The 21,833-nt window shown below is 44.2% G+C and overlaps 1 protein-coding gene across 44 annotated transcripts in view; it reads right to left on the minus strand.

Moving 5' to 3' along the window:
* SRPK2 (SRSF protein kinase 2) overlaps positions 1–21,833 on the minus strand; it is a 228,861-nt gene that overhangs the window by 107,734 nt on the left and 99,294 nt on the right. For 3 of the 44 annotated variants that reach the window (XM_070617107.1, XM_070617106.1, XM_008534756.2), the window contains exon 1: positions 4,100–4,290. The exons of 40 other annotated variants lie outside the window; for them this stretch is intronic. In XM_070617107.1, the coding sequence (XP_070473208.1) occupies positions 4,100–4,101 (2 nt within the window). In that variant the 5' untranslated portion in view covers positions 4,102–4,290. Of the gene's footprint in view, positions 1–4,099; positions 4,291–21,833 lie in introns of those variants that run through there. One more of the 44 variants, XM_070617117.1, reaches the window with a different exon arrangement.

Genomic DNA, 21,833 nt, shown 5'->3' on the forward strand with positions numbered 1-21,833 from the left:
TCCTTCTGTATTAACCTCACGCACAGTAGAGGACGGAACCAAACAACTTAAAACAGGTTTGCCCTCCATCCCTGGTTCCTCGACTGAGGCATACGGCAGCATCTCCTGAAGAGCTTGTTAGAACACAGATTGCTGGGATCTACCCCTAAGTTCCTGATTCCGCAGGAAGGGGGTAGAGTCTGAGAAGTCGCAGTTCCCAGGAGGCGTGGATGCTGCAGGAGCAGACACCGCACCTGCATCAAGACTGCACTACACCTCGTCCGTCAGGGCTCAGGGTTTCGCTCTTATCCTCAGGCCACGGAGAGCCACTGAGCAACTTCAACAAGGAAGTGATATTACGAGACCGGTGGTTTCCAGACCATCACTCTGACAGAATATGGAGAGTGGAGCTTTCACATAAACACATTCCATTGATCTGAGATGTAGATTCTTCACATTTATCATTTCTGAGAGTAAGATGCATTTTGCAATCAAGGTTCTATCTTAGTTTAACAGGCAGTGAATTTTCTTTCTTAGTGGTACATAAAATAAAGGTATGTTAATTTACAGGTGGCTGATTCACTGAAAAACAATGTGATTTCTCCTGATACAGGGGTGCTGTAAGAGAGAAAACAGGGCCAGAACACGCAGCTAATAAACTACAGGTCCAAGATTAAAAAAGCCAAAATTTTTGACACATAAACCAAACATCTTCCCCTAATATAATACTGCTTACAATAATGATGCATAGTTTGCTTGCCAGAGAGAGGGAAAGGAGATGAGGGCAAGCCAATGCACCATAACAGATCAGCAACAGGAGCCAAGAAAAGACTTTACGGGCACCAGGTGTGATATACCAAATTTAAGCAATTAAGATGAGTCGCTTCAAGATTTTTATTAAGAAGCTATAAATAAATAGCTGAAAAGAGCCAAATGAACGACCTCCACAAATGCAGAGGGAGAATCAGAAAGCAGTTTGGGAACTCTGTTTCCCAGATGCAGAAGACGCAGAATCTGACATAACGTCTCTGCAGAGACGGACGCTGGTTTGAGGATTCTCCTTAAATTACAGTAGGTGATACCACGCGTTCAGGTTGGTGCCAAGACAGGCCCTGGGCCCGGAGAGCTGCCAGAACACCAGGCACCACCAGCTTTCTGAGAAACTACCAGAAACCCAAGACATTTCAGCACCAAACAGAAACAACTCTCAAAAAACCACAAACTTTATGTTTTTGATCAAATTTGCTTTGAAAAGGTGTGTGACTTTCTGAAATACCATCCTGTGGGCTGCCAAAATGGTTTTTTAATTCTAAGACTTAAAGGAAAAAATTAGAATAGAAAACCTAACAAATATTATTTGTCATAACATCCTACATATTCCCACGCCCAACTGCAAGTCTACTAATAAAAGATCCACTAAATTATGCAATCTACTCGGCACACTCTGAAAAGCACACACGCGTTTACTCAGATCAATTAAAGGTTCTAATTCTTAGGAGGAGAATTTGCGAATATTCTTGTTCATCAAACAGATCTTCCTTACTAAAACAACTGAAAGTTCAGAGGAGCGAATTGTCTAAGCTGACGATTCTTCTGGAGCCCAGGAAGTCTTCATCTCAGAAGGAACTCTAAATACCTCTTAAATCTCACATTCAACTTCTGACTAGAAAAATGCAAAACAGACTTAAAAGAGGCCACAGAGCTTTTGCTGTAACCATCATACACGATTAAGGACTTGAATCCCCAGACTCTGATAAGCCAGGAGCTGTCACACAGATGGCGTCTACCCCCAGACAGGAGACACTTGGGTGCTCTATTAAAGCCACAGGCCAAATGTAAAGAACCAAAGGAAGCACGTCCAGAGCAATTAACACATGATATTTCTATTTCTGCTGCTTGGTTTTAGGTTCATTATAAACATGTAAGTCTGGGACTGATTTAGGGGAAAGCATTTAAATATTTATGAACAGCCAATAACTGCAGCGGCACATTCTGACAATTAAAGCACTCAGATAGCTTACAGCATTATTACGTTGGACACAACTCATGGGCAAAACAACCCAGAGTTAAAGGCAAGGCATGGATCTAAATCAACCTCTCTATCAAAGTAACTATTCTGTTCTCCGCCAGCCAGACAAATGACGAGAGCTTCTAAGTAAGGGCTGAATCACACAGGGGACACAGCAGCAACATTACTTGGGACTCCAACCAGAGGCGATCAACAATCATTCTGAAGCCAAGGCAGATTCCCTTTCAAGACAGTGCTATTACTGCTGCTACTACTACTATTATTATCATTATTATTATTTATTATTATTATGCTCGTCCCTTGGGCGTGGACAGATGTAAGAGAAGTTCAGACAGGAGACAGCATAAAGCACTGCCGCCCACGCCTGGAGCAGGAGATGTGGTCTGTCCCTGCTCCCTGGAGGCCCAGGCCCAGGCCCCCGCTGCCTGTGGAACACTCCCACTCGGAAGGAGTCGCTCAAGGCCACAGCAGCACCACCACGGTGGGAGGGGTCCAGCTGGAGTGGCAGGGCGTGTCCAGGAGCCATGATGTCCCAAGACTGATGCAGAGGCCTGATGGTGGCGGCTGCCTCTCGGGCTGTCCCCCAGGTTTCTGTGCCCATCACCCACTTCAATCATTCCAATAACTGCATTTCTAGTAAACACAGCCACAGTCAGGCTGCACTGCTTGGAACGCAGAAGCCTCACTGACAGGCTTCACCATTACACAGTCCCTATCTTATTTTTGTTAAAATTAACTTTTGAAAATTTGCTTAGTTGTTTTAATAACAAAATGATTTCCTTTAGCAGAAAGTTAGAAAGTAGAAGTAAAATGAAGAAAGTAACATCATTTCTAATTCCACCACCTAGACAGAAATAACCACAACCATTCTGGAGCACGTCTTTCCAAGCTTTTTGCCAAAAGAGACATTGTGACCCCAGAGAAGAAAGCATGGACGCAGGAGCCACACTGGAGAGCTACTAAATCATTAAGCCACGTGACCACGTAACTCATCACCCAACACGCTTCCCAGAGTAAACGGGCTTCCTTCCCTCCCTCCCCTATCAGTAAGTGAAGAAAACGTCCATCAGTTGGGGCGATCCCTGGCAGACCAAGCGTAGAAATGCCCGACACCCCTGCACAGTTCAGCCTACTGACAGGATTCCCTACTTTGGAAACAGTCCCACTGATCAGAAGAGGCTATGAATTATAAATCCTTCTTACCTAGCATGATTTATCTTCATCAGTAGCAAAAAGAGGAACAAGAAGATAAACATTTCTAAGTCCTAACCAATCCAAAATTTTAAGGAAAACTTCTTAAACAAAAAGCTACAATATAATTAGCATCGAAAAGTACAAAATATAGACATCACTCCTTCCTTCTTAGTCAGAAAAAAAATTGATACAATTTGTCTTTGCACAGGAAGTCACTCTACAAAAAACATATCGAGAACAAAGGACTTTTTCCCTGAATTATAAGGCACCAGTGAAGCACTACATCCAGTGCTTCACACCCAAAATAATACATCTTTTTGGGTTTTTCCCCCCTGTAAGTGGGTCAGAGCCCGTAAGAAGTCTGAAGGGGGAAAATAGCCGAACATCAAAATATGTTGTTTCAAACATACTCCTGAGTGAGAACTGACCAGATGTGAGGGATGACAGTGAAAAATAAAGGCAGAATTCATAACATCTAGTTCGACAGACCGGGTGCAGGAAGAGTACCGGACGGTACAAAGCAACAAGGGAAAAACCAGAGGTATGGAAAATCAGAGCACGAACAGATTAAAGCAACGATACGTGGCTGACAAACACAAGCAAGCCAGAGCCCCCGAGCTTAATTTTCTCTCCCCCTTAAACTAGGATGTCGCTTTGTCACGCCTTCACTCTTGGCTTTCCGCCCTCGTCAGCGGTGGTCCTCCCTACAGGCTAGCCCACCCCCTGCCTCTTCTCTCAAGGGGGAGCAGGAACCCGCCCATCGCCCGTCCCCACTCCACTACAGTGCGATAAAATCAATCTCTAGATTAAGTACATGGGGCACAGCCCAAAAGGTCAAAAGTAAACTTTCTGTAAGCTCATTTTTATCCTTTTTTGGAGCGATAGTGAAATACTCACATTTTATCCGGAAGCAGTAGGGTATGAACATACTTTAAAACATTTCTTTAAGCTGAGTTCCAAGAACACAGACGACGTACAAAGATCAGTGCGGCCCTACGTTACGTGGGGTTCATAAAGCGCTCTACACGTAAATCCTGGGCGGAAACTACAAACAGGCAGGGACGGAGGGAGAGAGAAAGGGAAGCAAGAAGGAAAAAAATTTTTTAACTTTAAAAGCCTAAAAATAGACCATAGTTTCAGAAAGTACAGGGTGAACTAACAGCTGACCTTTGAACCGCACTTGTCTCTAAAAATGGAAAGATTTCTGGGTGATGAGAAAGAATAGTGCTTTAAAACGGCAATTTTTAAAATACATTTTTTTCACATACGTTGTACTTCAAATATGCTCTTGATTCATTGTAGGCCTTTAATCACCACAATGAAAGTATTTACCTGGTATTTACCAAAATGTTTATTTACTATTTTTTTACCAGTTATGTTTATTTACCGAATATTTACCTAAGCGTTGAAGATACTTAATTAAAGTACCCTTTGGCAGTACTATTCCAGTTCACAGCCTGCAGTGCTTTACCATCATTCTGTGTGTTTGCCTTAAAGAATATTCAAGAACCATTTTGCCAAATTGGAGGGAAGGGTGTAAAGGCAACGAGACGCAAGAACTCTACGTGAAAGCACGGAAATGGTGTCAGTTACAAAATAAATTAACTTTTTCAAAAGAGATTATATGGTAAGGAAGGGATATAAACTTCTTTCTTGTAATTTTGCTTCTGAAGAACTCTAATTCTGATACCAAAATTAGATGGTGACAAATTGAGGTACAGAACAGGACGTGGGGCTAAATTTAGACATTCCTTCTCCGCAGCATCTATCAGCTCCGAGACCGTCTACTGAACGGTTATCTTGTCCTGGATCCTTTATGTACCTTGTCTCAGTTAAATTCCACGATTACCCAGCTGGTACACGTTACTATATCTGCTCTATACAGATACAGAAACTGGGGCCCAGGGACGGTCACCCACTGGCCCGAGGTAAAGCAAGCAATTCAGTGATGAGCTCCTTCGAAGACCTGGCCTGACTCCAGAGGATGTGGTTATTTCTCTGCGCCAAGGTCCCCTCATAAACAAGACCACCCACCAACTCTCAAGCATCCATTTTATGTACACTATCTCCTTCCATCCTGACAAGTCCATGTGAGGTGGGCATGGCCATCTTTATTTTAAAGATGAGGAAAACTAAGACAGAAGTTAGGTAGCTTTCCAGGATTTAGCTTCTGGTCCACGGATCCAAAGCCCATTTACTCTTTCCAAAATATCACGCTGCTTTCAGTTCCAAAATTCTGTACATCTTTCATCACAAGATGATCCCGTCCTTTACAGGAAACAGGGCTTCCGTGCAGGATGAAGACCAAGTCAGAGGTGATCTTTTGTTACCACTGCAACTCTCCGCTTCCTCCTTCACACGCCCCAGCAGCATCTCGCCCAGCAAAACGACCAGACGACTCAAGGATAATGGAAAATCAGTCACTCCTTCTACCACCTCTCTCACACAGAGCACTGCAAAAGCTGAAAGACGCCACAAGGAAAACTTCCCCCAAGCAAAGGTCACCAGGGCCACTGTCAACAGTAAGCCATACCCTGCAATGGTAACCTGACTCCAAACCCGGGGACCAAATCAAGTTTGATTTATTTTTTAATAAAAAATTAAATACTGCCCACTGTCACGTCCATCTTGTGCCATTATCATCTGGTTGATGACCGGCAACATTTCTGGGTCTGCTACTTCACCTATGAAATGAACATCATGGTCTCAGACGACCCCTCCATCTCTGAGCTCTAAGTTATCTGACGTACATCCCCCTCTTCTCTGCCTGCTTGTGAGGTGGCGGCTGGAACTTTACAGGGGGAGGACGAGTTGTAGATAAAACCACATAGTAAGTAAAGCAAAGTAGCCATTATTAGGGTCTATCATAGACACAAAGATCTACTCAGAGGCACACACACAAAGTGCAATCTGAAACAAGTAACAAAAAACAATCCCAAGCTTGTGCTTTGCCAACCCAAAATGAATCATCTATTTTTAGCTCTAATCCACTCAAGAGAGCCTAGGCTGGTCTGCAGCAGCCAAATGAACAGCCACCCGGGCTCACCAACGAATCTTAAGGCCAGCAGAGTCTCCAAGCCTTAAGAGAAACCTTTGGCTTGACGACAGCTATAAATTGAACCTAGGAACAGAAAGCTATGAAGGCTCAAAGCTTGCCAAGGACGTTGCATTTCAAACGTGTAATTCTACTTTAGGACTCTACTTAGTCTGGTAGAAGGTGCGGCCAAGGCTTCAAAGGCCTGGACCTCTCTACAGCCTAATCTTAATTCTCCAAGTCTAGATGAGTCATTTTGGAGTTGAGCAACCGGATATGGGAGCACAGGTGGCAAGATTAACATTAAAATCCTAAAGGCACTTGCAAAACAACCTTAAACAATAAATGGTACATTTAGGGCTGTGAACAAAACTGAAAATTTCAATAAACTCTAAATTTGAGGAAAGTTGCAAAATTTTCAATTTAAGTTATAAAGAGCATCTCTAAATTATAGCACATTAATAAATACCAGCTGTTAAGCAGATCACCTAAATTTAAATATGAGAACCGGCATAAACAAAATATTCTCAGCCCAATCCAGGGGGCTCTGCCTAGTATCCTGGCCGCTGGCATCAGCCAGATGCAGGGGAAAGAGCCCTGGACTAACAGGGAGCCGAGGCGCGTCTCGATTCTGCCATTCATTAACTGGGTGTGCCTCCAAGCTCACGGCTCATAGGCAGTTCACACATCAGGGAGGAGCTTCTAGAAGGAAAGAGTATCAGCAGAAAGAAGCTGCTGGAGACCCCACTGAAAGCAGTGGGTCCCTTACGGTTTCTGAGCACAGGCAGACAGGGTCAAACAGCTACAGAAAGAACATTTAGAGCTTTTCAGAAGACAGTAAAACAAGAAGATGCTTTCCAATATTGTCTAATAAAAAAGACAAAAATAATTTTTTCTTAGAGAAAATTTCCACACCACCTGGGAAAAAAATAAAAAAATTTTATTCAGATAAACATCTGTGTGTCCTCTATGGGCCAGAAGACGTGCTAGGAGCAGGAACACGAAGACAGAACGCCCGCCGCCTCTCCCGGTGCAGGGGGCGACGGCCGGCTCCCGGCACAGGCGTGGGAGGGCATCCCCACAGGGGCAGCGCTGGGGGCAGGCGCGTCCGGGCAGCAGGGTCCACGCCCAGGGAAGAGGCTGCGGGGAGGATGAGAGAGTGAAAAGACAGAGGACGGCAGGAGCAGCAGACTGCGAAAGAGCTTCTCAAGCTCCATCCAAGAAGGAGTCTCTAGGAATCCAACCCCGGAGGTGGGCCCAGGCGGAGGGGAGGCTGGCGGCACGCAGGGGAGAGCGAGCAGCGCAGGTCCGGGCGGGATGGGCCCAGCCACAGCAGCGCAGCAGGGCGGGAGCGGAGCAGCAGGACTTGGGCAGCACTTCTGCAAAGGAAGCAACTGAGTCAGCGGCCAAGCAGAAGAGGACTGAGAGGAAAGACGAGGAGAGAAGGCGATGCTGAGGCTTCTGGGTCCAGGGAAAGGCATGAACTTGCACTTATTTAAGGTAAAAGGAGCAGAGCGACAGAAGACAGAAGGGCTGTTCCCAGCCATAGGGGGCCCCGCCATTGCAGAGCCTGGCGGTCGAGAAGTAACATGAGCAAGAAGTCCGTCAGAGATACGGTGGCTCCAGCAGCCGCTGCAAAGAAACGCTTGAAGGGAACAGATACACACAGGCAAGCATCCTGTCTGCTGGGCTGAGACGACGGAACGTCCGCGATCCCGGTACAGACCTCACAAAGTTTCCTGTCGCCTTCTCCTTTCTTTCAAAGATCCGTAGGAAGCTCATTTAAACCCTCAGAGGCAGGTCATACACAGCATGATTTCTGTCATTGACCCAGAACCCCTAAAGGCAGCCATAAACCAAAAAGCTTGTTTATTCTCTCTTCCTCCCCCTACAACTGCATTTGACAAGACAAAGAAGTGAAACCCAGACCGGCCATATAACCTGTCAGCACAAGCAGGAGGGGTAAACGAGACAGTGAGCTTGGTTCAGGGCTGGCAAACGTTGAGGTTTCAACAGACATTCAGGTAGCACCGTGAAGGGGGCAGCAGATACAATGTCCGTAGCTCGGAATGGAGAGCTGGAGGTGTCAACCTGGGGTCATCACACACAGATGGTCCTCAGCAGCACCGCAACAAATGCGACCATCTTCAGAGAGCACGCAGGCGAGAAGAGCAACAGAGCCGACTCAGGGAGCCTGAGGGAGGGCCAGCGCTGGGCCGAGGGAGAGACCAACACAGAAACCGAGATGGACCACTTTTAGTTCTTAAGCATCCATCCCAACTTCTTCACCGGGCAGAGAGAGACACCTTTCCTAGCAAGCACATCTATGTATTTCAGAGCCAGACACTCAACACTGAAGACAACTGTAAACTTCACCGATTTCGAGAGGCGGCTGGTTAGGGACAGCAATCTTTCACCTGCCGAGAACTGTCAGGAAAGGGGACCGCACGAGACCGAAACCTGCTCACGAGCGACGTCTCCAGACAAAGGGAGCTTCTCCCTTTTCACGTGAGCTCGTGGCTCAAACACCTCCACGAATCGGGTAGGTGACCACACGGCACTAAAACACACAGGGTAAACATGGTCTTGGTCCTCCTGGGGTGGGCCTGCGCCTCCCCACTGGGCATTCAAATTCAGCATTTTGCAGAGAAAAATGGAGGGCTCCGCTACTTGCAGCACCCCGGGAACAGGGAATCAAACCTATGTCTCCACGGGCTGCTAGTCACAGCAGAAGGCTGGGTGTTCACAGGCTGTTCTTTCCTTCACTATCACTGAAGTCCTCCTTCCTGCCGTTAGCGACCTTTCTCCACAGATGAAGAGCAAATGCATTCTGTTGTAAAAACAGGCACTTTTCTTTTCTTTTCTTTTTTTGGTGAGGAAGACTGGCCCTGAGCTAACATCTGTTGCCAATCTTCCTCCTTTTGCTTGCAAAAGATTGTCACTGAGCGAACATCTGTGGCAATCTTCCTCTATTTTGTATGTGGGACACTGCCACAACATGGCTTTACAAGCAGTGTAGGTCCACACCTGGGATCCAAACCCGCAAGCCCAGGCCAACGAAGCAGAGCGCACCAAACTTAACCACTATGCCACTGGGCTGGCCCCAAGGAGGCACTTGTTTTTCCTATTTTATTTTTTATTAAGATTATGATAGTTACAACCTTGTGAAGTTTCAGTTGTACATTATTGTTTGTCAGTCACATTGTAGGTGCACCACTTCACCCTTTGTGTCCACCCCCCACCCCACCCCCGTTCCTGTGGTAACCACTAATCTGTTCTCTTTGTCTACATGTTTGTTTATCTTCCACCTATGAGTGGAGTCATACAGAGATCATCTTTCTCTGTCTGGCTTATTTTGCTTAACATAACACCCTCAAGGTCCATCCATGTTGTTGTGAGTGGACCATTTTACCCTTTTTATGGCTGAGTAGTATTCCATTATATATATATATACACCACATCTTCTTTATCCAGTCATCAGTCAACGGGCACTTGGGTTGCTTCCACACCTTGGCTATTGTGAATAATGCTGCAATGAACACAGAGGTGCATGAGTCTCTTTGAATCGCTGATTTCAAGTTCTTTGGATAGACACCCAGGAGTGGGGTGGCTGGGTCATATGGTATTTCTATTTTTAATTTTCTGAGGAATCTCCATAGTGTTTTCCATAGTGGCTGCACCGCTTTGCATTCCCAGCAGCAGTGGATGAGGGCTCCTTTTTCTATACAATCTCTCCAACATTTGTTATTTTTTGTCTTAGTTATTTTAGCCATTCTAATGGGTGTAAGATGATAGTGTGGTTTTGATTTGCATTTCCCTGATGATCAGGGATGATGAGCATCTTTTCTTGTGCCTATTGGCCATCTGTCTATCTTCTTTGGAGAAATATCTATTCATATCCCCTGCCCATTTTTTGACCGGGTTGTTTGATTTTTCATTGTTGAGCTGTGTGAGTTCTTTATATAGTATGGAGATTAACCCTTTGTTGAATATATGACTTGCAAATATTTTTTGCCAGTTGGTGGGTTGTGTTTTTCTTTCAATCCTGTTTTCCCCAAGGAGGCACTTTTTAAACTGATAAGCTCTGTGACTTTGGGTAAGTTATCTCCAATCTATCAGTAAAACAGAGATTATATTGCTATGAGGACCAACTGAAAGAGTGCCTGAAAATCGGTCCAGACTCAGGGAACGTCGGACATCAAAGAAAGATGCAGAAGAGGACGAAGAGACATAGTAAATGATGATGACCCTTCTTAAGTACGTCACTGATCATCAAGGTGCCAATAACGCTCACACAGCTCTAAGAATCATCTAAGTGCCACACATATGAAACAAAAAAAAGCTAAACTTTCCACTGGCTTCTCCTTATATTGTTCAAAGTTTTTAACTATTAACTGAACAAAATACGACAACTTAACAGTGCCTAACAAAATACATTAAACAGCAACTAAAATGGAGAAGTTTCATTCTTGGTATCTGCATCGACTGCACTGACGACATTTCTCACCATCTCCTGAAAAGGCTGCTAGTACCTGAAGGAAGCCAGTCCGTGATCCCAGAGGGTCAGAGTCACATTTACATTTAAACACTGCGCCTCTGCCTAAGGGATTGCATAATTCTCTTCAGATAGAAAACATCCGGGGTTAAAACCCATATGTCAGACCAGGATGGGCAAGAAAAGGGTAGAAGATGGCAAAAGCATGAATTTGCCCACGTAGGCCAGTTTGTTTGCTCTGATTTATGGGCAAGGCTGGCCTTCTAATCTCTCTGCCTTCTTGATGCTTACGCACTGATGGGACCCGAGAAAGTCGTGAAGGGCACACGCTCTTATTAACCGCACGCGCCCTGACTCAGGACGCCTCGTTACTCAGGCAACGTGCTCTGAGGCTCAGGGCTCAGAGCTGCAAACGGTGGCTTGGGGAGCACCTCGACCACTAACTGGTAAGTGACTTTGTTAAATCATAAACATACTGGTTTTCTTACCCATAAAGTGGAACTGGAACCATCTACACTATACTTCTACGAGGATTTTTTACAGAATTAAACTAATAGTGAGCAGGAGAATGCACTGTAAAGCGCAAGGCATTTAAGTCATTTCTCCCATGCTCGGGCTGGGGCAGAGATAAAGAACAGTTATGGTATCATTTAAAATAACCATTCTTGGTTTTCTTAAAGAGGAGAAAGGAAACTGGCCAAACCAATTCCCTTGTGCAATGTTCCAAAACTCTCAATTTCTTCACTTTAAATACTGAAAGTTATTGGTTTACAAGACTCCTCTCTGGAACCTTAGACGAATCACGTCACCATCCAGGGCATCGGTTTTCCTCACGTACAAAACAAGGGTGGAGCACAGGCTGCGCCTCCAGGTTCCCTTCCTGCCGTGACATTTTTATCAGTCCGTTCTTCTGTATACGCCTGGTCAAAAGAACGAGTTAAATGCTTATGATCAGTCAATAAAAATGAATCATGACAACTGAGTCCCATCATTCATAAATGCTCTTTTACCTTCCACTATCTCAAGGAAAATAATTTTGATAATGTGGTGATTCCTCCCGACATTCTTTTCAATGAGTGCATGACTTGGAGTGACAAGAGACACGACGTGTACCTCTTCAGTTTCTTCATATGGGCTCTTGTTGCCCGTGTGCCTCTCAAAGCAGGACCATATCCTTGAGCTAAATGTCCTTCTAGTCTTTAAAATACATTATTTTGCACCACAGGCCCTTCAATGCAAACAACGCAAGAAAAGAAACGCTCATGTTCATTCCCGGAGGAGAGGCGGGCCGCGCTGGACCTCCTGGGATACGGCGTCAGGCACCGCGTAATTCCACATCTGGAGACACACAGGTGTACCGTACACACCTGCAGGGCTGATGCCACTGAACCCTAAGGGGAATCTAACTTCAAGACTACAAAAAGTACCACATCACATCAGGTACCTAGACAGAGCCTCATCTTCAGGAAAAGGTTAACTTCAGCAGACTCACTTTTAAAACATTACATTTTAAGAAATTTCTTGGAAAATGCTTGATTTGCATTTATCTAAAAGTATTTCTACGAAACACATCCATCGTAACATCTAGTCCCAAGAATCAGAAGGCCTTTAATGTTCTCCATAAAACCTGTGATTCCATTAAACACTCAGGTGGGTGAACAGCAGGTAAGTTTTACTACTATGATAATCAGTTCCATTTTTGTCACTAGCCATTAAATATTTTATAGCAACTCTGAGAGAAGCAGGGGCTAATAAATGTATTTTTCTTCAGCAGCCAGGGGACCTGCCAGGCAGGCCTCAGCTGCCAGTAGGAACGACTGACCTCGGGGCAGCGGCAGCAGCAGCAGCAGCAGGAGCTATGCAGGTGCACGGCGCTGGAGCAACGGCAAGGGAGGGTGAGCTGGACACCGCACACCTCACGACACCCAAACACAATGTCTCAGTTCACTCTGAAATAAACGCGTTTACATTGAAAGGGAAGGATACCAAGATACCACCGTAACAATAAATCCATCAGTACACACTCTCTTGCTTCAACCACAAAAGCCCAGAAAAAACTGACAGTCCTAAACGGAGGAGAAAATCACAGAGAACACACCAAGGGGTCTATTATGTCATGGCAGCCAAGGGTTTCTGTAGAGAAGTCTTTCATTTATTCAAACACAGACTGTCAAATTATAACTGATAAATATCCAGTAAGAAAGAAGGCAATTCTTTCATCTCTTAAGAAAATGAAAAAGATTGAGCTGAACAACAAAAAAACCTTTTCTTGGACAGTTCTATGTTTCATCCCATCAGCCTCCCTTTTCAGTAAACAGATGCAGCAACAGTGAGCACGACTGACTGCCTTCCTCAGCCTCCGCCGGACAGGCTCCTCCTGCAGGCCAAGGGTTTTCCTGGCCCCAAGAACAGGACGGCCCTTTCCACTCTGGGTACAAAAAGCACTATAATCATCATTAGTAAACTCTGTCAAGAAAAAGAAGGCTGATGAAGGGGACAAGAACTAATTTTCAAGTCAGAATTTTGGACCTTTTTTTAAGCTCTGGCTAAAATTGAATGGCAAGAACAACAAACCAAGAATAATCTGTGTGTGCACACGCGTGTGCGTGTGCATGAATACCATAAACTCTAATTCATCTACTTATTTTTATCTCTTTTACCAGACATAACACAGACTTGGATATTCATCTGTATCATTTTATCTTTCCCTTTAAAACCAAACATTTAGGAAACTAAATTTCATTTATAAGTTAGTACATTGTCAAAAAGAGGACTTAAAATTCAGGTAAGTGGTGTGATAGCAGATAACTGAGCGATATTTTTCTCCCTTAAAAGAGGAGAGGACCACAACTAGAAGGACCCACAACTAAAATACACAACTATGTACTGGGAGGGGTTTGGGGAGAAAGAGCAGAAGAAAAAAAAAAGAGAGAAGACTGGCAACAATTGTTAGCTCAGGTGCCAATCTTTAAAAAAAAAAAAAAGAGGAAGGGAGATTAAGAATTTCCTAAGAAAACAACTCAAAATAACTTTATCAAAGGACAAATAGCTAGCAAATGCAATTTCCTTTGAATTATCAATTTGAGTTAAAATAAAGAAAATGAACTGTTTTACCTATACAGTATGGTACCGTCAGGATAGAAAAAGCAAAATAATCAGGAAATGGAATGGGGTGGAGCTTCAGAAAGAGAAAGAACAATGAAGAAACCAATACTCTTTTCTAAATGAAAAAAGAAAGGTTAAAATTACATTTCATTGGCATTCTCACCTGAAAATAAAGTTCAGTGGTTTTTAAATGAAAATTACATTTTAAAATTTAGTTCTTCGATCAGGTAGCCGTATTTCAAATGTTCCATGAGCCATGCCTGCGCTACAGAGCTTTCCATCAGTGCACAAAGGCTACTGTGCAGCACTGGCCTACAGTGTTTTCAACAATTTACAGAAGCAATTCTTTATATATCTCTACCAAGAAGACATCTGTCACAAACTGTCGATAGAAAATTTGGAGACAGATATTTCAAATTATTAACTATAACTGAGGAATCCTATATGATTAACCATATACAACACAGAAAAACACACAAGGTTCAGCAGGCCAACCACCTGTCTTTAGAAAGGGGAATCTCAGCTGGCCCAGCGGCCCGGTGGTGAGTTTGGTGCCTTCTGCTGCTGCGGCCTGGGCTTGGTTCTGGGGCGCAGACCTACACCACTTGTCTGTCAGCAGCCACGCTGTCATGGGGGCTCACATACAAAGAGGAAGATTGGCAACAGATGTTAGCTCAGGCGAATCTTCCTCACCCAGAAAAAAAAAAAAAAAGGAAATAAAGAAAGGAGCATCTCTACCCATCCAAACAAATAAGGGACCAGCCTCTTTTTAAAGCCTTGGAGAAAAATATGCTTCAGAGCCTCTCTTGGCAATCCATTTCAATGTTTAATACTCCCAACGTCAGGAATTCATCCTCCCTCTGCCATTCAAATGGTAAACACTGCCATAATTTTTGCACGCATTTCCAGAGCAAATGAATAACATTTTGCCATTGATTCCACAGCGTATCTTGCAACCTTCATTCTAAAGGAAAAAAGGGTGACTGCGTTAGACTTTCTCAGAAGACCTTACTGTATGCCCACAGGAGCCTGTGCACATTCAAAACATGGCGGAACACCTCCCTCGCTGAAACCTTTCAACGGCTCTTGGCAAACTTCAGCATAAAATCCAAAAACCTTAGCACGGCACAGAAGAGTCTGCCACTGGCACACAGCATCGCTCTCCCCTCATTCCCCATCCTTTCCTCCACTCTCCCCCAGCCTTACGGCACTATTTAGAGCTCCCAGATGGTACCACGGTGTCTCGTTTCACCCTGATTCCTTGCACGCTGTGGCCTCCGCCTGCAATGCTCACCTGAGGATCTGGAGGGTAGAGCGCAGGCCCCGGCCGTACAAAGCACACCCCGCTGGCCCCAAACAGGTTCAAACTCCAGCAAGAAAAACACATTTTGCAAAAGGAAGATCTTGACTAAAAAGGTGATTAAAATTTGCAATAAAGTCAGTGAATATTTATTGAACATCCACCAGACCCTGGTTTAACAAGGAAGGTTGGAGAATCTTAATTCCTACACATCTTTGAAAAATTAAAAAAGGAAAACGAACCATCTGTGTTGAATGTTTCGTCATTTGCCTGGAGTGAGAAGCTTAGATCATATAACTTCTTGAAATCCCTTACAAAATTAGTGTTCATTAGCACAAACACTAAGTACACCTTAGGCGTTTCATAAATGCACAACTGAACACACAAGCTACTGTGTCCTTCATCGTGTTAAAGTCGATTGTACTGACTTCACCCGACGAAACACTGAAGGCACCACAGTAGCATCTGACTCGATTAGAGAGAAGAGCTAAGGAGCTGAGGGATGCTAAGTCAACACTGTCTAGCATATTGTTCAACGTCATCTATACAACACTCAGGAAGAGACTAGTCTGAGAATCCCAAATGAGGGAGTAGACAAAAAGGTCCTTTATATACTGCCAGTGAGAGGGTAGCTTAGCTTTCTGGAAGCAATTTAACATTCCTTATCAAGAACCTTATAAGTCGGCTTTGCAAGTGATTCCATTTCTAAGACCAAGACTCAATACAGAAAATCATGGTCCATCCGTCCATAGCATGGACTCAGTCCCATGCAGCCTTTAAAAATGGTACCATAAGAAAACAATACTACAGAAGATTATTTAATAACACAAGAAAAATTGCATATGTTAAGTGTAAAAATTCAATTCCAAAATAATTTACCAGAATGGGTTTTCTTGTTGGTGACGCTGTCATCGTTAAAGTATGTCTGCCTGATTTTTATAGTCTACTTCCACTAAAAAACAAAAAATTAATAATGGTGACGGACCTTTAATGATAAAAGTATAGTGCTTCTGGTGTTCTTTTTATCTGAATTTTCTAAAATGAATAAATCTTCTGAGATATGTGAAAAAGGTTAGGATAAATAATCACCATCATAATTACGTCAGAGGAAAGGTTTGATTCTCCTGAGGAAACTAGTATACTTTCTCCTTATCGATAGTAAGAGCAATGTTACTCTTCTTCTTTATTTGGGTGTCAGGAAACTTCAAGCCAAATTTGTCGGTCACCGCTAGTAGGTGCACAGCAAACGCCACCCGCCTGGGTGTGCCTCCGACCATCCTCCATAGTAACCACCCTCCACCTGACCTGCATTTTCTCTCACCCTCTTTCCATTGAATTGTAGATATTCTTCTAACTAGCCTCAAAATCTTTTTCTTGGGGAGAGGTGTGGGTGAAGAGGGGAAAGAAATAAGGAAAACGGAAAGGAGAAAAAGGACAAGATGGCATTGAGCGCGAGAACACTGTTCTCCCTCTGTAATTTTCAGACTATTTATTAAGGTTTACGTTCCACCATAGTGGGTACTTAATAAATATTTGTAGAATAAATGATTGAACGTAACAACTTTGCAGTGTGAGAAACGCACATCTTTCAGGGGCCCTTCCCACTCCAAATAGGTGACATCTTACTGAATTTTGAATCCCCGTACGTGGCAGTTAGAGCAGTGACCCCCAGGGTTTCTGCATATTTAAAACATCAGAAAAACCCAGACATACACCCCTTTGCATGACAACAGTTTGACTTGTGTGCCTTCAACCTACAGATAACGCCTAGTACTCAGAGGATTTGAAAACCCTCTACAAGAAGCCTGCACAGGTCTGCGGTCACAAATTGTGAATCAAAGTGCTACCGCACGGAAGAAAAACACTTACCAGGAGCTGAATTTAGACGGAAGATACATTTTTCTAAGGCTGGTACAAGTTTCTGTTTTGTTTTTTAATTTGTGCCATCATTTAAAATAAGAAAGATCTGACATAAAAACCAAATTTTCAACTTCTCACAAGAGCCGGCAAACCCTGGCCTGCATTTCAACACGGCAGCAAGCGCCGGTCAGCAGCCGCCTCTTCTGATAGGGTTGTGCCCTCCGGTTTCCTAGAGTGCCCACCTGGCCCTCATCACTCATTTACAGTGGCCTTTGGTAGGCAATTGTGTTTGTAATCCCATCACTGCCACTCTAGTCTTAATGTAAGGTCCCCAAAAATGCAGTTATTGGTTATTTTTTGTAATTCTTTCAAAGAGTGCCAAGGGCCTCCCAGCGCAGAGTGGCCCACGACATAGTGCTCAGCACTGCATGCCTAAGAAACTGACCAACTCAGGTCGGGGTCAGCCACCCACCACAGCTGCTTCTGTAAAGATCCTATGCTGCCTTTGTAGCACCCTGATTTCCAAATCACCATGTGGCTAGGGGATCGCAGCTGCTGATAAATGTGAGACGGATGGACAAATGATGGATGGATAACAGACGTAACCTATACTAAAATCCGTCCTCATTTCTTCCAGCCACTGGTACAGAAAGTATTCTGCTACAAAGGGAATCTGCAACATGATTGTTAAAAATAGAGTTATTTTTTATTGTTGCCATTGTTATTCTTGTAATAGCTGCTCACATTTGTTCAAAACTTCCCTGATCTACCATTGGGTGGGAGGGGGGTTCCCAAAGAGAAGAGGAAGTGCCACTGCTCATACACAACAAAATGGCCTTAGGTGACACTGGGGACTTGGACGGAATTACAGTGAGTCCCATACTGAGCAAGTTACTCCTTCCCAAACTTCTTTCAATCTATCTGAGGACAGCACAGAGCAAGTCTCACTCTGGTGCTAAACATATTTAAGTCGCTTTACGACACTGGCCAATTTAATTCCCCTGGTAAACAGAGGGAGCATATGGCTCAGGCCTGAAGCCTTTATCAGACAACAGAATCTAGATGGAGTTTAATAATCATTGTTTTTAAAGGCAAATGATACCGGTTCTCCAGTTCTGGTAGGGCTACAAAGATTTCTTTTTAAAAAAACTAACATTTAAAAAGCATTACAAATTTTTATGTGTATTTGACCACAGTTAAAAATTAAAAAAGCATAATATTCAGTAAAAAGCAGAAGATGGAGTGCAACTACGACAAAAAGCACCAAAGTGACATAAAATATCAACATTTGAGAAATAAATGGCTAGGATTTGATGTTCCTGGTTTGGCAGAGATGGAAAGTTGTTCAGATTTACTTTCATTTCCATTTTACATTAAAACAAATATATGTAAAATAAAAGACATATGTAATAATAAACTGTGCACTTTTATGATGATGGGAAAACCTAAGATTCGTAACCTTGACACTTTATAAGAGTTAAATTAGCTTCTGGCTATAATTGACTATATATAAGTGATGATGTATGACTTTATATGGCTATAATTTATTAATCTGGGCCAACACCATGGAAATAGATGGCTCCCTATACTAAAGAAGTTTCCCACAAAGTTCACCATGTGCAAGTTGCAAATGATGCTACGGACTAAAAATGTGTTGCGATGAAAGCACGCCTATGTTTAAGCTCTTAAGTTGGGGTAACAGTAAGTTAACCAGTAAGTAGAACAAATGTCACTGATACTCTCCACCGTCAAACAGCAGCTGTGACAAATGCTACAAAGGAGAGGTACATGGTTCTGTGCGGGCTATAACAGGCGTAATTTGACCCAGGCAGGGCGTCCTCAGGATGGCAGGGACGGGAGCAGCAGAACAGCGAGGCGGGAGGAGCGTGACGAAGTCAAAGGAGCCTGAGACCGGGCTGGAGAGCGTGGGTGCTCACTGGCCCAGATACAGGGCTGACCCTCATGCCAACAACAGAAGACGAGGTTGAGTCTTCAAGCGCAGTGGCCGACCTGAGCAGACCCGTGTTCTGAAACGTTTGCTCTGCTGGAACGTGGCGGCCCCATGAAGAGGAGTCAGCAGACAGAATCAGAGCTTAAACTAATAGCAAACAAAATAACTTAGCAGTTAACTGCATCCAGACCAAATAAACGATGACCAACAGGCAGGAAGCTCAGAAAATTAACTGTCCAGGCTTTTTGTTTTAAACAAATTAAAAGATAACACTACACTTATATTTATACGGTATAAAAATTTTAGAGTCTATGAACAATATAAAATTTCACACTTGGAACATATCAGAAATGTCCTGATTTCCTGCTCAGACCTCAGGTGGCCTACCCAGCTCCAGGGTTTTGAAGGAGAGGGCAGTGGAGCCCTGGAGGGCTCTCAGGGGCAGACGGCTCAGGAGCACGGAGAACTGAGGCCCTGGCGACCCCCGGGTCCAGCCAGGGCTTCTCTCTACAAGTTTTACAGGACGGGCCTCTGCTAAGGTTTGACCGGGGGAATGCTGTTGCTGCTGAAACCAAGTCTAAACTGTGACTGTGGCTTCCAGGACCTAGCCAGCTGAGAATCCGTCAGCAGAGAGCAGTGCCTGCGAGGACAACAACCTATGGTTCCCGTTTGGTCTAAACTTCTAATTCTGCTCTCCTTCCTGAAAGTCCGCACTGAGAGGCCCCTATCCGCTTCTAATGCTCCTCCAACAGGTTCAAACCCTGGGTCACATGGCACACCCACCAGCACGCTGAGAGAGAGAGGAGGAGGGAAAGGAAAGAAATGGGAAGGGAAGGACGGGAGAGAGAATATACAGAACCAAGCTGGCAAGGACCTGGAGCACAGCTGGTGGGAGTGCAGACTGGCACATTCACTTCGGAAAATTGGCAACCTCCACCACAGCCCAGCAGTTGCATCAGAATACACAGCAGAAACACGTGCACAGGTTCATTCACCAAGACACGTAGACAAATGCTGACGGCAGCACGATTCCTAACAGCCACCAACTGCCCACATCCCACACGCTCATCAATAGCAGAACGGAGAAGTCAAGTGAGGTGTATTCATAAAGTGACGACCGTACAACAATGAGACCGAATCAACTACAACTGCACACGGAAACATGGGTGCGTCGCACGCGGGAAAGGTTGGGAGAAGACAGACCAAGGGAGGAGGGTTTCTATTCACAGAGAATGTTCAAAATCAGACGCAAGAACCAACAGTCACACGTGGAAATAATCTCAATCTTTACACCTTAACGCTAAAACCCAAATGAATCCCAGTCTTAAATATTTGAATGAGGCAAAAACTCCCATAAGCAAACCTAGCAGAAAATCTTAGTGACTCTGGGCTTGGCAAGGATTTCTTAGATACAACACACAAAACATAAACTATAAAAGAAAAGAACTCTACAAACTGGATTTCATAGTAATCTATGATCTATGTACTTTCTCATATAGATCTTCAATAAAAATATTACTAAAAATTAAGTAAAAACAAAAGAAAGCAGAAGGATTGAGCAGAGGGGATCACAACACAATCAGCCACTGTCATGGCATCTCGCCACTCAGGGAAAAGACATCTCAAGCACACCTATCCATCCGGCAATTACAGAGACAGGCCCGAGGGCGGCAGACTGACGGGTGGAAAAGGGAAAACCAGGTACCAGTAACTGTCTGCCCTGCCCTCTGAGCTGGAAGGGGAGGGGGAGGAGGGGGTACACTGAGAGAACCCTGTATAACACGTGGCTCTCTTCCCATGACTACTCCTAGCTCACCACAGAGACACGGGCAAAAATATACTCAACCAAAGAGAAAATCAAACACACCCTGGTCCTGGATCCTTTCCCACCGAATATCCTTTACCGCCTTCTCTCTTCACCTGGGCCCACCCTTATTTTTTTATTTTCTCCCTTCCATTCTCCTTATTCTTCCAGGCTTCTCCTTTTGCTTTCTGCAACCACGCATCATTATCATATGCCCTTTTTCCTCTTCATTTAAGAGGTTCCAAAATAAGAAAAGGAATTAAAATACACACAAAAATAGTACAGGTTCTTCATGTGTTTCAAATGCCCTCAGACAGAAGGACACACAATCTCTACCACTTCTCACCAGTCCTGCTGACACAGCATTGGTGGCACATAGGCCACAACATAAATATTTTTATGATACTTTCTCCTTCTCTTTCTTCTGCAAAAGGTAGCTTGCAATGTGTGAATTCAAGTATGTGCTAACTATGTGGGATGCGAATGACCTAGGCTAGTGCTTCTTAGCTATTCCAGCATCAGGACCCCTTTTTCACACCAAAACATGTCAAACACACACATACACAACAGGAAGTGATCCTTTTAGTATGTGTTCCCTGAGAAAACTGCAAACCTAATAGGTAGTGCTATTTAGTAAACTTTCACTGACTGCAGTCTTATTCATTACAACACCCACTTACATTTAACAGCAAGCAGCAGATGTGGGCAACGCTTAGCATGAATGCAGATGCTCAGGCCCTCACCTTGCAAACTCCTCAGCCCTCCCTGGAGTCAGCCCGGACAGACTGGGAACCACAACTCTGAGCACTCTGGGCCCAGCTCCTCCTTACTGATCAAGAACTGTCCAATTCTGTTCACGAGTTCACTGAAGAAGGAGCAACACGGTCTGACAAACATTCCAGTAGAGCCAAGTGGCTCTGCTCACTCGGGATCTTCCTGGGCCGGCCTGTCGAGGAGTCCGCCCACAGCCACTCCTGGTGTCTGTGCACACACAGACTCTCCTCACTCAGAACTGGCATCGGAACGTTTAATAAATTACTGCCTTTTTTCCAGCTATTATTGATATTATTACTCCTCTTCCC

Source organism: Equus przewalskii, chromosome 4 (genome assembly GCF_037783145.1).
Source record: "Equus przewalskii isolate Varuska chromosome 4, EquPr2, whole genome shotgun sequence".
Taxonomy (NCBI): domain Eukaryota; kingdom Metazoa; phylum Chordata; class Mammalia; order Perissodactyla; family Equidae; genus Equus; species Equus przewalskii.